The sequence below is a fragment of the Amblyomma mixtum genome, chromosome 10 (assembly GCF_055824585.1).
Source record: "Amblyomma mixtum isolate Tamu chromosome 10, ASM5582458v1, whole genome shotgun sequence".
Classification (NCBI taxonomy): Eukaryota; Metazoa; Arthropoda; class Arachnida; order Ixodida; family Ixodidae; genus Amblyomma; species Amblyomma mixtum.
This window is the reverse complement of record NC_143021.1, coordinates 13,145,075-13,160,979: the sequence shown is the minus strand read 5'-3', so window position 1 is coordinate 13,160,979 and position 15,905 is coordinate 13,145,075. Positions and strand designations below refer to the sequence as shown.

Here is a 15,905-nt window from a genome sequence, read left to right as displayed (position 1 = left end):
CAGCCCTCTCCGTACATAGACGATTGAAATTGCTTGATATATGAAAGTAGCGAAATCCTCCTTAGTGTACCCGTCCCCTTCCTTGCTTCTCCTATTTCGCCTAGGGCAGGCATTTCAAGGCCACGGCGCACCTTCCGTACCCTTGCATTGGCTGGAACCGGTAAGCGCGCCATTGTTCACGCTCATGTATCACTTGAATATTTAAGGGGACCGTAGTAAAGAGATGTGAAGTTTTTTTTAAAAAAAAAAAAGCGGTATATGTACTGCTTACGCAGACAAAAATGTTTCAGTTGCAGAATTTGGGAGAGATGGCACAAGCATTAAAAAAATTATTTACTATATTCGGTCAGGAAATAGAAAAAGTAGAAATAAAATATATAGAATGCATGTTTTTTGCGTAACTACGTGAAATATGAGTATTCGAATTTACCGAAATCTTCATGATAAACTATCGGATCAGTAAAAATTATTTATATATTACTCGCGCGAAGCGTTTTGGGCTACTCCGCAGTGCAGTGAAAACTCCGTGAAAACTTCCCGCCCAGTAACAAAAAAAAAATTAGGAGGACGCTTAAAGGGAGACTGAACCACTTTTTTTGGAAATCGGGCTGGCAGCGGCATCCTATAGTTTTTCATGCTGTATACTGGAATATCGCATCCACATAAGGCAGAAACAAGCGCGATTTGCCTTTTTTAGCCGAAATATGCGGCCTGTGCCGCGGGGCACGCCGCGCGGCGCGCCGCCGCCCGTGATTGGTCAAGAGAGGTCGTGACGTCACTTTGAGGACTGGAGAAGCTGCCGATGCGGATCCGGCGCTGCGTTGAGTGCAGATCGCAGCTTTCCGTGTCGTTGTAAAAGCGAATATACGGCGACTATTTTTTTTACTGACCTCCGAAGAAAAGGATACTACAGTTTGCTCATTCCACGTATCGCCTGAAACCAAAAAAGACAAGCAAAAATTTCTACCCCTAGCACAAGCATGCGCCAGCGTCAAAGACGCGCTGCAGACCATGCGTAAAAGGTGCCAGCACAACCTCGGCTCGTATTCTAGGAAAGGAAGGGGTGCGAACAATACTCAAGTCAATTGCCACCACCAGACTCCTCCTGGCTCGCCCGGAAGAGCGTCATCCTAAAGAAAAGGCCCAAAGCACTGTGTACAAAAATCCTGTTCTCAGTACCCGGCGTTGCAGGTTGGGGCAAGAAAGTATTTCAAGGAAACGATAAAGGAGCACAAAGTTGGTGTCAAAATTAGCGAAGCGCAATGGCCAAGCATTGCGAGGCACATGACCACAAGATAGTGACGCAATCATTGCGCGCTGGAAACCAAGCCAATACAAGCACAAGGCTGCTGCTTCACTCCTGGCGCGTTCAGCAGATGCCAGAAAATATTAATCGCTGCTCTGCTTGCTAGCTTGGACACGTCGAACCACAACTTGAAGAAACCGAGTAAGGTTGCGGTGTTTTTTTTTTTTTGCAAAAACTCGGTTGGCATTCATTTCTATCATAAATTTGCATCCGAAATCAACGTCGAACGCTTTCATTTTAATTGCTTAGCTAAGAATAAACGACATGCCGCATATGAAGAGCTTCGATGCTTGCTTGCTTGCTTTGCTTTATTGTGCTTTGCTCTGCTTGCTTGCTTGGACACGTCGAACCGAATATAAAATCACAAACCGAGCCTTGCTGAGCACGTCTCAGGTGGTCTGGCCGTACCTAAGCTGAGGAGAGCGACACATGCTTGAGCCTGTATAAGGTTTCTTCAGGGGCTAAGTGAGCATGTTTCTACTTTTAAAAGAGGCGCTTCTTCGGAATGGTGACACGCCTCTCATGCGCGAGAAAATCGAAGGAACTGTGTCATGGTTCAGCCGCGCCTTTTCGACAGAAATCTCCAGAGGTCACATTAGGGACAAGCTCTGCATGTAGCCGCTCTTACGAAAGTGCTTTAAGCAGAGTAGGCTTGCTTTGGTCAGCTTGAATTCTTCGTCACAGCAGCGAGCGCTTGCGCTGCGAGCTTTTGATCTTGCTAGAAACAGTGGAAGGCGACACAGTCTCGGCCGTATTTGTTCATGGACACGAACGCAGAGTAGTACCTCGTGTTGAATCTGATTCTGAAGGTCGGCTGACACGCTTGCTACGTCACAACGCACGCAGCACGAGAAACAACGCGCGCTGAAAGCTCGCTCGGGTGCGCCGAAGTATCCCCGGCTCCTCAACGTGACGTCACGTTGGCCGACATGGACGAGGTTTCCCTCTCCGCTGTTCTCCTCTCCTACGCTCGCGCGGGGCGCGGGAGATTTGAATATCGCGTGTTTAATTGGTGATTGCGCCACTGTTTTAGCCAAAATCGAAAAAATAATTTCACAGACGTGATCAGCAATGACACTACTTCAGAACCCTAAAAAATTAGCAGATTCGAAAACCGCCTCAGTATCCCTTTAAGCTTCGCCTTAGGCGTAGCCCGTTCTCCTCATTTTTCGTCTTCTCATTCATTTTCTTTCTCTCTTCTCACCTAAACTCAAGTTGCAGTCGTAGTTCGTCCGCACATCGTCCTCGACAAACCCGATGCCACGAACGACAACACAGCTTCCGCGCTGAACGAACGGGCAACAAGCCGCAAGCTTCGTGCTGAACGCGTCTTGGATGTGCGCTACGTTGTTAGTCGCTCACCACATGATTCCTGCGTTGCCGCACGGCCGCACGAACGCTTTCCTTCCTTCATGGCCCGAACGAGACTAGCGGGAGGCGCTAGGAGGCGCTGCCGCAGCGCGCAGTCTAGCGCTACAGAGGCTAGAAGGTTTTCCTCTGTACTAGCGCAGTCTGTTGGGGCAGTGGCGTACATTGCGAGGAGGAGGTTTTGATGGACGCCTCCTGATGGCGCTACGTGCGCGCCAAGCGCAGAGGAAAAGTTGCGGAAACATACTTTTCTCCTCGGTTAACTGCGACTTTGGTAATTTACATGGTCATAATTACTAATATACACCACAGTGCATGTCTCTAAAGCACCCTTCTAAGACAACACTGTATTCCCTAGACGTGCCTCACTTCATTCGAAACAATCGAGCGGGAGTAGCGTTGTGGTTAGCGTGCTGGTCTCGCACTCCGGAGGCCCTGGTGCGATTCCCCAACTCAATTTCTTGCTTGGTTTTATTTATTAATGCTTCTAGGATTTTTCGATCACGGCCAAAGCCGCCGACGACTACACCGGCTCTTCCGCGACACGGGGCTCTTAACGCTGTCGCGTTAATAGTGGCCCCGCGCAACGTTTCGGGCTACACCGCAGTGCAGCGAAAACTCGGTGAAAACTCGATGCGCTACACTTCGGTTGGCACGGCATCATTCACAACATGCCCGGTGCCTCCATGGAGGCTAAGCTGTGAATCTCATCAGCAAAGGCGAGGATTGCGTTACCTATTATTAGTTGTGAATAATCCTCGCTGGGCAGAGTAGTCATCTCTGTCTGAACTAAAATCAGACGAATAGACGCCATAGTTTCACACAAAGCTGTCGCTTGGATGAACACGCGAAGTATCGAAGCCGAGGAATCGCGAGAACCCCACCGCTGCTGGGCAGGCTTTGCGTGAGACGAGGGCGTAGCCTTGGGTGCCATCCTCGCCGTGATAACTCCGCGTTGACAGGTTTTGCAGAAAGTTAAAAAATGTGCCCTCATGCGATTGACGAGAAAAGCGAAATCGAAACTCAAGTGCGGCTCTTTTGCAACACACTGGAAGCTGCTAGTTCTCCGAAAGCGGACCGGATCATGAAAAAGTCAGGGGGGCACTTTGTTGACCTAAAGTGCGGTGAGGCGAAAGCCTTAAGCGCGGGGTTGCTGCTTGTGTCACTGATGTGTGGTTAAGATGTTAAGCTTCGCCTCCAAGAGGGGGTTAAAGCCTTCGGGCTACGGCCGTTTATCTGTTTTTTTCAGCCAGCGTCCGCTTCGGCGTACGCGGTTGTTGCGAAGCGCGTCTTTTTGTTTTTCTTTCTTCCCCGCTTTCAACTCTCTTCTATCTGCACGTGGCAGCGGTGGTGGCTCGGCTTGAGCCAGTCCGGCAGGCAGGCCCCGTGCACTTTCCTTTTCGTCATTCTCTCAGTCGCAACCAACCAACCAACCCGTCTCTAAAAGCGGAACGCGACAGCGTCTTGCAACGTTGCCAGGGAGTCCATAGAACGCCATCGCCCGTTCGGTTCTACGCCTTGCTCGTCGATAAATTGGTTTTTGAGGAAAGGAAATGTATCTGTAGTTATAAAACTACGCAGGAGACAGGACACACAAAAGATGCAGACAGGACGAGCGTAGACTAACAACTGATTTATTTGACGAAAAAAAAAACGACCTTCCTTCAAGAGCAACGCATGCGCAACCAAACATAACGCCCAAAGCAAAAGTAAACTATCTAATCAACCCAAAAAGTCAAGTTCCTTCTGATACAGGTGAATTGATGCCTCGCTAACACATTTTTCCGCACCTCTGAAGAAGTAGCGGAAGCCACGCCGACCTACACTTACAGGGAAAGAACGCAGTTATACCAAGATAGACATAAACTGTACCCCCACCCGTGTAAAGGATTAACGAGAGCGGAAGAACGCCTGTTCCTCCGCCTTGTCACGAACACCATGATGTGCCCGGCCTCGCTAAAGCACTTTGACCCTGCCTTCTCCGGGGAGTGCCCGCACTGTGGCGAGAGGTCCTCGGACCTCTACCACATGGTGTGGGCGTGCCGCTCCAACCCTGCTTTCACTCCAAACCCAAACCCCACCCGGGAGGACTGGGAGGCGACCCTACTCGCCTGTTGCGACCTGAAAGCCCAAAAGGCGATGGTCGAACGAGCTATGGCGGCAGCGGAAGCCACTGGGGTCCCGTACTAGGGACTCCACCTAGTGTTTGTGAGGGGAAGAGCACTAAGCGTGACTCCAGAGCAACCTCCATGTAACTCCCTCTTTTCAGAGGAAAAAACGTTTTTACCACCACCACCACCCGCACCGTATCTAGCAATTTGCCGGGCTTCAAAAATCTCGCGTGCCTTCCGGACCTTCGCGCAGCCTATAATCTTCGTTTGCTTGAAAAGCGGCGTACAAAATACTTTTTTCTTCTTGTCATTGATCTTACAAGACTGACAGTGCCTTGCTAAATGCTGCCCACCGTGCTGGCTCAAAGGGTTATTGTGCTCCTAAAGGCGTTTATTAATGCAGCGCCCCGTCTGCCCTACATATACGGAACCACAGCTGAATGGGATCTCGTAAATAACTCCCATCTCACAGTCTACAAACTTAGGTCTGTGGTTGACTCCCCACCCTACTTTCTTTTGCAGGTTATTGTTAGTTAATCGGCATGCAAAACCTGCAAAAGAAAGTAGGGTGCGGAGTCAACTTTGGGCGTAAGTTTGGTTGCGCATGCGTTGCTCTTGAAGGAAGGTCGTTTTTCCGTCCAATAAATCAGTTGTTAGTCTACGCTCGTCCTGTCTGCATCTTTTCTGTGTCCTGTCTCCTGCGTAGTTTTATATCTTCAGAATGTCTTACCAACTAGCCTCTCATCACACACTTCTAAAATGTATTTGTCTCTGATATCTTGGTGGACACCTAAACCTCGCTGTAACGGGAAGGGAGGAAGATGGGAGTGAACGAAGACACGGTATTCACTAGACGCGCGTTTGTTCATTCCAAACCATCGGGCTGGCATGACGGAGTGGAGTCTGCTTCCGGCCACCAAGCGTTACGGACGCACGATGACGAGCTCCGTTGGAGCGGCTACAGCGGCCATGCCCGGCCGCGGAAACAGGTCTTTTGCTTCTGCTTCGTCGTCAGGATCCGAGTACCAGGTTGTATTGCCGAGTCTGCCCACCGGGCGTTTCGTTGTGAACTCTGTATTTTTGCACGGTGATGTCAGGGCCGACCCGCACCGGGTGGAAGATTTTCGAGACGCGCTCGCTCAGCTATCGCTCTTGCCGGGAGTGGTCGCCCTAGGGGCGTATCGCATGAATCATGTCTGGGCAGTGACTTTCAAAGACGATGAAACGCTGAAGAAGATTGTCAGCGCCGGGGAGTTGAAAGTGAAAAGTGCCCGCTGTCTTGTAATCGACCCCGCTAACCATGACGTACGAATGAAGCTGCACTGGTTGCTTCACAGTGTTCCGGACGAAGATGTGCGGCTTGCCTTCGCACCATTTGGAAAGGTGACGGACGTGTCGAGGGAGCGGTGGCGCGTACACGGAGTGTGTGACAAGGGCTCAACGACCAGGCTCGTGACTTTGAAGTTGAACGCCGGCGTGAAGCTGGACGACCTGCCCCATCAAGTGAGCGTCTCTGGCGAGCTGGCGCTCGTGGTCGTCCCAGGCAGGGCTCCGCTCTGCCTTCGATGCCGTGGCACAGGACATATCCGCCGGGAGTGCCGGATCCCGCGGTGCGGTTCCTGCCGTCGGTACGGGCATGAGGAGGAGCAGTGTGCTCGTACTTACGCCAACGTCACCGGGCGGGTGAGCAACGAGGACAGCTCGGAGCTGCTAATGGACGAAGCCGACGCGGAGGAGGCATCGAAAGCGGCAAGTGAGCCAGCGGCGCAAGAACCCACGTTGACGCCTCCCCAGACGGATCAATCAGAGGTGCTACCCAACGTCACTGCACCACCTGGAAAGCTGCTAGGAGCTCCCGTAGCTCCTGCACAGTCCCCGCCACGCCGGAGTGTGGGACAGAAACATACGTGGACTCTTTGGAGGGTGGCACCCAACCTTCTGAGGAGCCCATGGACGCTCTCTCGGCCGCAACCGGGAAACGCACGCATGATGAAGCCGGTTGTAGCGCGTGTCAACTGGACGCCAGCGGTAGCGACGAGCCTCCGCCCAAAGCGCCAGGTACGAGGCGTTCGACTTTAAAGCGGCGGCGAAACGTGCCGGCCGACTCACGGCAGGCGGGTAAACCGCCTCCTTAGGTTTTGTTTTGCTGCTGAGCTTCCTTCGGGGTGTGTGTGTGTGTGGGGGGGGGGGGGGGGGGGGTGAGAGATGTGTGTCACGAAGGTAGATAGCAAATAATAAGGCGTCCTTTGTTTTCGACATGGCAGCTAACCTACGCCAAGAGCTACGTGTAGCCAATTTAAACGTTAGAGGCCTCGGAGCGAGAAGGCGGCAATGTCAGCTAAGTCGGCTTCTTCTTGAGAACGACCTTCACCTAGTTGCAATCCAGGAAACAAAAATTGAAAGCCAAGAAGCGACTGAAAGAATGGTGTCTACCTTTCGCACGCACTTTGATGTGTGTGTGCGTCATTCTGTCGGTGCGTCAGGCGGCTGTGTTCTCTTTATTAGGAACAACAAAGGCATAACAATGCAATCGCTCTTTTCGTGTGAAAGCGGTCGTCTCCTGGTCGCCGACTTTTTGTACTGCGATATGCCTTTTCGAGTTATGTGTGTGTATGCACCAAATGTAGAAGGGGAACGTAAATTGTTTTTGAGCGAATTGAGACTTTTTAAAATGTGCAAGATTGTTATGTTCTTGGGTGACATGAACTCTGTCTGTGAGACAGTCGACCGGGCCAAGCCTTCGCCCGTACGTGATAAGAGTGCTGAATTCTTGCATGCTCTGGTCAGTGAATATTGTTTAGAGGATATAGGAAGTGTTTATATGACTGGAACGCGACCGCAATACACGCACTTTCAGGGAGACAGCCATGCTCGACTGGACCGTTTATATGTGTCGTCAGACTTGGTTCCTTTGTGTACCTCGTACTAAGTCAAATCGGTTCCATTTAGCGACCATTGTCTAGTGGTTGCAAACTTTGGCAGGATACGATTTAACAAGCCGTTTAATTGGGCTTTATGGAAACTCAATGTAAAGTTATTGGAGCAAGAACGCTTTGTCAGTACAGTAGCAAAAGAGCTAGAAAAGCTGCTCATGGACCAACCGTCAAGTTATGCTGTTCAGTGGGAAGAATTTAAGCAGTTCATCAAAATGAGGGCAATTGAAACAAGCAGTGTTATAAGATTTGAAGAAAAGCAGAAGGAAATCCAGCTCCGTGAGCAGCTTGCGCTGCTCATTAATGTAGAATGCACTCAGCCAGGAACTTGTTTTAAAGAAATAAGAAATACAAAAGTGCAATTGGAAAAAATAGACACACATAAATACAGAGCAGCGGTGGTGCGCGCACGCGGCGAGAAACTGTGGGCAGGGGAATCGCCAACAAAACGACCATTAGGCGATGAAAAAAGATACGCTTGTCAAAAAGAAATACGCGAGATTCAAACGGCGACGAGGTATCGGCCGATAGTGTCATTATCAAAGGCGTAATCAGAGACCATTTCAGTGACTTGCTGGGTCACACGCGAAGGGCGGAGGGCCGTTTCCATAACGATTTTCTACCGTTTATGCCAAGGCTCGACGATGAAGTCAGAAATCGTCTTGAACAGCCAATAACCGTTAAAGAGCTAGAGGAAGCAATAGATTAACTGCCATTGGGTAAAGCACCCGGTCCTGATGGTGTAGGAGCCGCCTTTTACAAATATTTCAAGTCAGAAATCGCCCAAAGTCTGCTGAAAGTTATTGTTGAAGCGTACGAGAAAAAGCGTACTCCATTGTCATTCACAAGATCGCACACTGTACTCATACCGAAGTTTGCTGAGCCAGAAAAACGTCTGTTGGTGGGGTCTTATCGCCCCATAAGCCTCACCAACGTAGATTATAAGATATTCATGAATATTCTGGTAAAGCGAATTTAGGGCGTCCTAACCATGCTAGTGGGGAGTCATCAAACTTGCGGTATCAAGGGTCGGAGCATCGCCACTAATATACACATAGCGCGAAGTGTGCTTGAATGCTGCGATGCACTAGGCGACAGGGTGGCAATGATGCAGCTAGATCTCGCAAAGGCCTTTGACCGTGTATCTCATGAGGTTCTGTTCAGCTTGCTAGATCATGCTAATGTGGGCTGTGTAATAACGGAGGGCGTACGAATGGCGTACGCGAACTGCACAGCGCGCGTCATTGTTAATGGGGAGCTGACTGAAAGCCTACACGTACGCTCTTCAGTGAGGCAGGGATGTCCTTTGTCACCCCTCTTGTTCGCAATCTATCTTGAGCCCCTTTGTCTGGCTATACTAAACTCGGAGTGTATAACTGGTTTCAGGTTACTGTCAGCGCATGTAAAAATCTTAGCTTATGCTGCCGACATCGCCGTGTTCTGCTCAAGTAAACAGAGTATCTGTGAAGCCACGGCTGTTGTTGAGAAGTTTTGCAAATGCACCGGGGCGCAAATAAATTGGGAGAAGAGTTATGGATTATGGCATGGTGACTGGGAGGAAACGCCAGACTATTACTCCCGACTTCGGTGGGCCACAACTCCGACGACATATCTTGGAGTACCGCTGAACTCTTATAGCAACCCCGAACCATACTGCAACGAACAGGTGGCAATGACAAAGGAAAAGGCCAGTGGGTGGCAGGGGCGACAACTATCAATATTCTCGCGCGCGACTGTGTGTAACCTGTTCCTCATCTCCAAGATATGGTATGTCATGAATGTGTTGAGCGCCTCGCGAATCAATATTTAAAGGATCCATCGGGTTTTTGCTGTATTTATTTGGGCGTCGAGATAGGAAAGAACTAGTCGAACAAACTTATTCTTGCCCGTGAAGAGAGGAGGTCTCGGTCTTGTTCATTTATTTGTACGACAAATCGTGTCCCGCTTTATGTTTCTTCGCGACCAGAACGATATTTTTCTTCGCACAGTCATGCAAGTTCGTTTATGTCGATTGCTACCAGGAGTTGTAGTATGCTCTGTTGAAAACATGCGTGGCACCGCGAGAGGTTATCTGCGTGAAGTTGTGCTTGCGTACAGAACGTTACAAGTGCGATTTTCAATGCAGTACCTCTCCAATGTCACTAGAAAAAATCTGTATAAAGATTTAATTGGTTGGTTGGATTATGGGGTTAAAGTCCCAAAGCGACTAAGGCTATGAGAGACGCCGTAGTGGAGGGCTCCGGAAATTTCGACCACCTGGGGTTCTTTAACGTGCACTGACACGCACAGTACACGGGCCTCGAATTTCTCCTCAAAAGAAATTCAACCGCCGCGGCCGGGATCGAAACAGCGTCTTTCGGGTCAGCAGCCGAGCACCATAACCACTGAGCCACCGCGGCGGCTTAAAGATTTAATTGAATCAACGCTCCCTGTACCCATTTACCGATTGTCAAACTGCGGAGGCCCAGGAGCAGATGTGCTCAAAAGGGTTAAAAGAATGCCAGTTTATCCATCTTTGAAAACTTTCTTCTTCAAACTTCACACCGGAACACCGTCGGTCAAAACAAGGATGCATGATAAAGGACTCTTTGTCCCTTGGTCAACAGATTGTTTCCTATGCAAAAAACCTGAAACAATAGATCACGTGTTTTTAGATTGTTGGGATGCGTTTTTCTTCTGGGATGTGCTTCAAAGAACCTTAAAGCAAGATTTACCGCTACACCCGAATGGCATCAGGTTCTTACCGGTAGGAAAACATGACATCCCTTATGACACTATTATGCTCCTTGGCCTCCATAGTTTATGGTAAACAAGGACACAATTCAACAATGCAGAAGTAGTTGTGAGATCTCCACGCGAGCATTTCATTGAAGGTGTCATACGTCTGAGGGAAATGTATCAGGCACTGCCTGATCAGCTAACTTGGTTAAATGTGTTGGATGACTTGGTTGAACTGAAACAATTTTAACCTGCCGTGTCAGTGCTAGTGTTGCTGACATGTTTTACTCTTTTGTACCCGTTGTGAAAATGCAATAAAGAAAAAAAAAAGCTGGCATGACCGAGTGGTAGTGTGTTCGTCTCGCACTCCGGAGACCGGGGTTCGATTCCCGGGCTCGGCCAATTTCTTTCTCAGTTTTATTTATTTATCTGGTCTGACTAGAAAGTTTAATCAGGCTAATTGGTTAAGTAAGCAATTAACTAAACTCAGGCCCACTTACTTGCAGCATCATTTTACGGTCCCTTTAATTGGTTGCATGGTTAGTAGCCGAAGTATAATTGGGCCTCTTTGAAATTTGCGCACTGTGACGTCACGACCGTTTCGACCAATTGAAAAGCGTGACATTTATGTCGACAACTGCTGCTTACAACGATGAGGCATTAAACGCTTCCGCCTTAAAATATGGACCATTCCGCGCCATTGTTCAAATTGAACGATGTGAGTAGTCACGGTGCGGAAAAAGTTAATAAAAAATCCGTTCTTTTCCGAAAGCCTTTTGTACGCTTTTGCCAGCAAGTTCTTGCTTGCTGTAACATCATAATATTTTTCACTGTACCCAAAGAAGGTGATTCCATTACTAAGAAAAGTAGCCGCGCGCTGATCTGCACCTTGTAGTCAATACCACCAGCGTTTCCAAAAACACCAAAATCGCCAATAGAAATACCTGTTGAACGCAGCGTTGGCGCTATGCAGCGGTGGTTAAGTGATTTAAGGCGCCAGTCAGCTGACTTACTAGCTCTGTCGGGTCGTAGGTTAGAATCCGGCTCGAAATAAGGCTCTCTTTTTCTCTTACATGAAAGCGTTTCGGATGGAAATTCGCTTTGGTTTCGGATTCACTTTCGAAGTCAATTTCTTTTTGGGACAATGTCCTGCATGAATTGCCCTGAATTCAAGTTAAAAACTATTTCATTCTTAATATCACATGATTGTGCAGATCACAAGCGTAAAAAAAGCAGCTTCACAAAGCAAAGAAGACAAAACTTTGCGACAATATTGACACGGTGTCAAGGTACCCGCCGCATATAATGTCGGCTTTTGTGCGACGTGTTTATGCACTCACTTGCAGCTGAAGGCGCATCACGAGATCTGATCACAGTAAAAACATTCATCAACAATTATGGCACCTAAGTTTATTAGTGATTGTGCTGAAAGTTGCTGGTACATCCACGGCCGCAATGTGCATTCTACATCACGGCTTGTCTCTAGGCAGATATTCAAAGCGAAATAAGCCACTTAACGGGTATGTAAGTCTTTTGCGTTGGAAGTGGTGACTGCTTTCGCCTTAGTTCAGAAAGTCAAAAGACAATAATTATTTATTTATTTTCAGTACGCCGTGCAGGGCCGAAGCATTGTAGCAGGCGGATCGTTACAATAACAAAATGACGAGCAGTAAAATAAAATCGCCTGAAACGCATACGCTAACATCCCAAACGGGATAAATCCTCAATCGGGCAAAGGGTTTTTGCCGACTGCAGTGTGCGCATACAGTAGTGTGCAATATTTTTCTGAGTAGATGGAGTGCAGAACTTTCGCTTTTACAAGCGGCTCACGCCAGCAGTGATTTTTAAGGCGGAAGCCTTTAATGCCTCATCGCTGTAAGCAGAAGTTGTCGACAGAAATGTCACGCTTTTCAGTTGGTCGAAACGGTCATGATGTCACAGTGCGCGAATTTCAAACGGGGCCAATTATACTTTGGCTACTAACCATGCAACCAATTAAAGGGATCGTATAGTAAAGCTCCAAGTAAGTGAGAATGAGTTTAGTTAATTGCTTAATTACCCAATTATCCTAATTAACCTCTGTAGTCAGGCCAGATAAATAAATAAAACCGAGTACGAAATTCGTCGACTTCGGGAATCGAACCCCGGTCTCCGGAGTGACAGACGAGCATGGTAACCACTCCGCCATGCCTTTTTTTTTCTTCAAAATAGTATTTATTACAGTGATGTAATGATCTATGTACATGAAGTATATACAAGCTATTATGAAAACAGTGTTAAACAATACATATTGAAAAGACCATGCACTAGAAAAGGGGCAATGCAGAGCACATCACTAATAGTGAGTGCCACTCCGGTTCGTACTCAGTCTGGGCATACACGTCTCTTAGGTGAACAACCATTCGATTCAAGTGATCCTTTGTAGACACAACAGGTCCACAGTGTCTGTCCATTATGCGGGTTTTCCAGAGGCTGTGCAGTCCAATCAGAAAGAACATGTCCAGGGGTTCATCAACAAATGCCAGCGCAGTGAGATAGCAAAGAGAATGTGGAGTCAGATGAATTCTTTTTTTTAAATGTGCGTTGCAGGATATCCCAGAACAGTACTGCATCTTTGCAACTGATGAAACAATGCTCAATTGTTTCTGGTTCATCACAAAGGCGGCAATTAACGTTAGGCACAAAAATGCCCTTTGTCTCTAACCATGTTCTAACGGGCAACGTACCGGTGTGTAACTTAAAGAAAAAGGTCTTTGTACACGGCGAGACTGGCATCTTACGTACTCTTCTGAGCACGTCATGCCCAGGTAAACCAAAATACAGAGAGCGGTACATGGGCGGAGGGAAGAGCATACTAATCAAATCCTTATACAACTTTTTCCTCGACACTAAAAAAAGGAACTCAGGAGAAAAACGAACAAGTAGAAAACGGACAGCCAAATACACTTTGAAGTATCATGTGATCGCATTCTGCGCATTGGTATGTAGTGTCACGTGATGCTGTGACGTGTGTGAATGGCAACGCGCAGAGGGGGAGCGTTGCACTTGTTAAGAAGTCAGCGAGCAGATCGCTCGTGCGTGTCTCTTAATCTGTACGGCCCAGCATGCCGAATAAACATCTTGCTTAGTCGCTCTGCCTCTGCTTCGCTCGCCGCGGCTACAACATAATTGGCGACGAGGATGGGATCCCGCTGTTCTACGTGAAACGCATCGCGGCGTTCGTGATCCTGCTGGACTACGTAAAATGCATCGCGGCGTTCGTGATCCTGCTGGACTGCGTGAAACTCATCGCGGCGTTCGTGGAAGCACCGGCGTTCGTGGAGAGCGTTTGGGCGAGGCACAGGGATGGCAACGCTTGGAAGTTTCGACCTGTGCGTCGAGGACGGAGACGACGACTTTGGGTCCCACGTGGAAAGGTTCGAGCACTTCCTGAAGGCCTCCAAGGTGAGCGACGACCTCAAGGTCTCGATGTTTATTACGGCAATAGTCAAGAGGGCTTACAAGACGCTGAAGACATTGCTAGAGCCTAAAACGCCAGATGACAAGACTTATGCGGAACTCGTAGAAGTGCTGCGAAGTCATTTCGCACCGGAGCCCATGGTCATCGCAGAACGATTCAAGTTTAATCGGCGGTGCCAGCATCAGGGAGAGTCCATAGCAGCATATGCAGTGGAGTTTAGGCGTTTGGCAGCTTCATGCGAATTCGTGGAATTCCTCGATGGGGCTCTTCGAGACCGCTTTGTAGTGGGCCTCTGCGACAGCGCAACGCAAGCAGAGTTGCTGAAGAGAGGCAAGTTGACGTTTACGGACGCCTGCGACGTTGCGAAAAGCATCGAGCTAGCGCGGAAGGAAAGTCGGGAATTTCAACCGACGGGGACGCAAGGTACAGTCGACGCCGTACGTCATAAGCCAGGCGGTGGGAAACGCCAGCAGCAGCGTTCATCCGGTGCAGGACTAGCGAGGGACCGAGTGTCTGAATCGCCGGACTGTTTCCGGTGTGGCTCAGCGCACGAAGCATCGAACTGCAAATTTCGCAAGTATCGTTGTCATGCATGCAATCGTTACGGACACTTGGCGAAAATGTGCAAGTTCAAGTCTAGAGACGCGGCTAATTCGGTAGCTGTGGAGGACATAATTATGTTGTAGCCGCGGCGAGCGAAGCAGAGGCAGAGCGACTAAGCAACACGTTTATTCGGCATGCTGGGCCGTACAGATTAAGAGACACGAACGAGCGATCTGCTCGCTGACTTCTTAACAAGTGCAAGGCTCCCTCTCTGCGCGTTGCCATTCACACACGTCACAGCATCACGTGACACTACATACCAATCGCGCACAATGCGATCACATGATACTTCATTCCCTTCCCCCCTAACTGTTTTACACCAGCTCTATGGGGTGTAACGATCAGGAGGCTTCCGAGAACGAGCACTGCGCCGAAGAGGTGGCGTGTCCGGAGGTGCATGGCACATGCTCCCGGAGCGGTGGTGCAGGCAGCGTGGACCTTGCAGGTGAACTGGCGTTCTGTCCCGGCAACGTAGATGCTTGGGCAGGCTGTGGTGCTGAGGAATCAAGTGGCTCAGACGTATCTAGAGAAGGGATCTTAGTAGACGATTCTTCCGGTACAGAATCAGGCACTGAACTAGGCACAGAAGGATACACAGTTGGCCCGGATTCAACACTTTGAAACGAACACGGACGTAGGTTGTCAGCATGCACAAACCTCTGTTCCTGTCCTAATCTAACATTGTAGGTGGATGCACTGCACCGCTGTTCTACAACGCCACGCAACCACTTTTCCTCCCCTGGACGTAGTCCTTGCACGAGCACATGGTCGCCTTCCTCAAATGATCTCCATGACCGCCCTCTCTCGTTAGCCTTCTCTTTCGTCTGGTAGAACCGGTCGTCCATACGCTTTTCCAAGTTCGGTTGGAGAAAGGTCAGGCGTGTGCGCGGCTTCCATGACAGAAACACTTCCGCGGGTGTCAGCCCCGTGGTTGCGGTTTGTGTGTTTCGGTACGTGAACAGAAATTGGTCAACCCGATGTTGCAAGGTTTTCTTGATCCCTGTTCTTCTCTCGTCGAGAACCTGTCGCAAAAGGTCCCGTTTAATGGTCTGTACGTACCGCTCTGCGCTTCCATTTGATGGGGGTGGTACGGTGGCGTCCTGGTATGCCGCACCCCATTCCTGCGGAGGAAGTCTGCGAAATTCTTGGCACAGAACTGTGGACCATTGTCCGTATCTACTTGATCCGGCAGGCCGTAGGCCGCCATGACACTCCGCAGCTTTTCAATGGTCTTCTCGGTAGAGGTGGATGGCATGACAAACACTTCTGTCCACTTGGAATGCACATCCACTAGGACTAGGAGCCACTGGTTATCGGTAAAAGCAAAGTCCAGATGGATTCTTTGCCATCTGCGAGTTGGCCAACCCCAAGTTAGCAGTGGAATACGTGGCGGAGCATTTTGTGTT

At 49.2% G+C, this 15,905-nt stretch overlaps 2 protein-coding genes across 2 annotated transcripts; both read left to right on the top strand.

Annotated features, from left to right (window-relative positions):
* Positions 1-5,721: 5,721 nt before the first annotated feature.
* LOC149325165 (uncharacterized) lies at positions 5,722-11,806 on the top strand. The gene is made up of 2 exons (XM_089564199.1): positions 5,722-6,675; positions 11,783-11,806. Exons 1-2 carry the CDS (start codon positions 5,722-5,724, stop codon positions 11,804-11,806), a joined length of 978 nt encoding a protein of 325 aa, XP_089420325.1.
* A 1,975-nt stretch (positions 11,807-13,781) lies between these two features.
* LOC149325164 (uncharacterized) lies at positions 13,782-14,582 on the top strand. The gene has a single exon (XM_089564198.1). The coding sequence runs from the start codon at positions 13,782-13,784 to the stop codon at positions 14,580-14,582; it is 801 nt and encodes a 266-aa protein (XP_089420324.1).
* The last annotated feature ends 1,323 nt before the right edge of the window (positions 14,583-15,905 follow it).

Coding starts and splice junctions, on each gene's coding strand:
- LOC149325165 (XM_089564199.1), top strand. CDS start 5,722: ATGACGAGCTCCGTTGGAGCGGCTACAGCGGCCATGCCCGGCCGCGGA. Junction 6,676..11,782: donor AGTCCCCGCCACGCCGGAGT/GTGGGACAGAAA, acceptor ACTCACTTGCAG/CTGAAGGCGCATCACGAGAT.
- LOC149325164 (XM_089564198.1), top strand. CDS start 13,782: ATGGCAACGCTTGGAAGTTTCGACCTGTGCGTCGAGGACGGAGACGAC.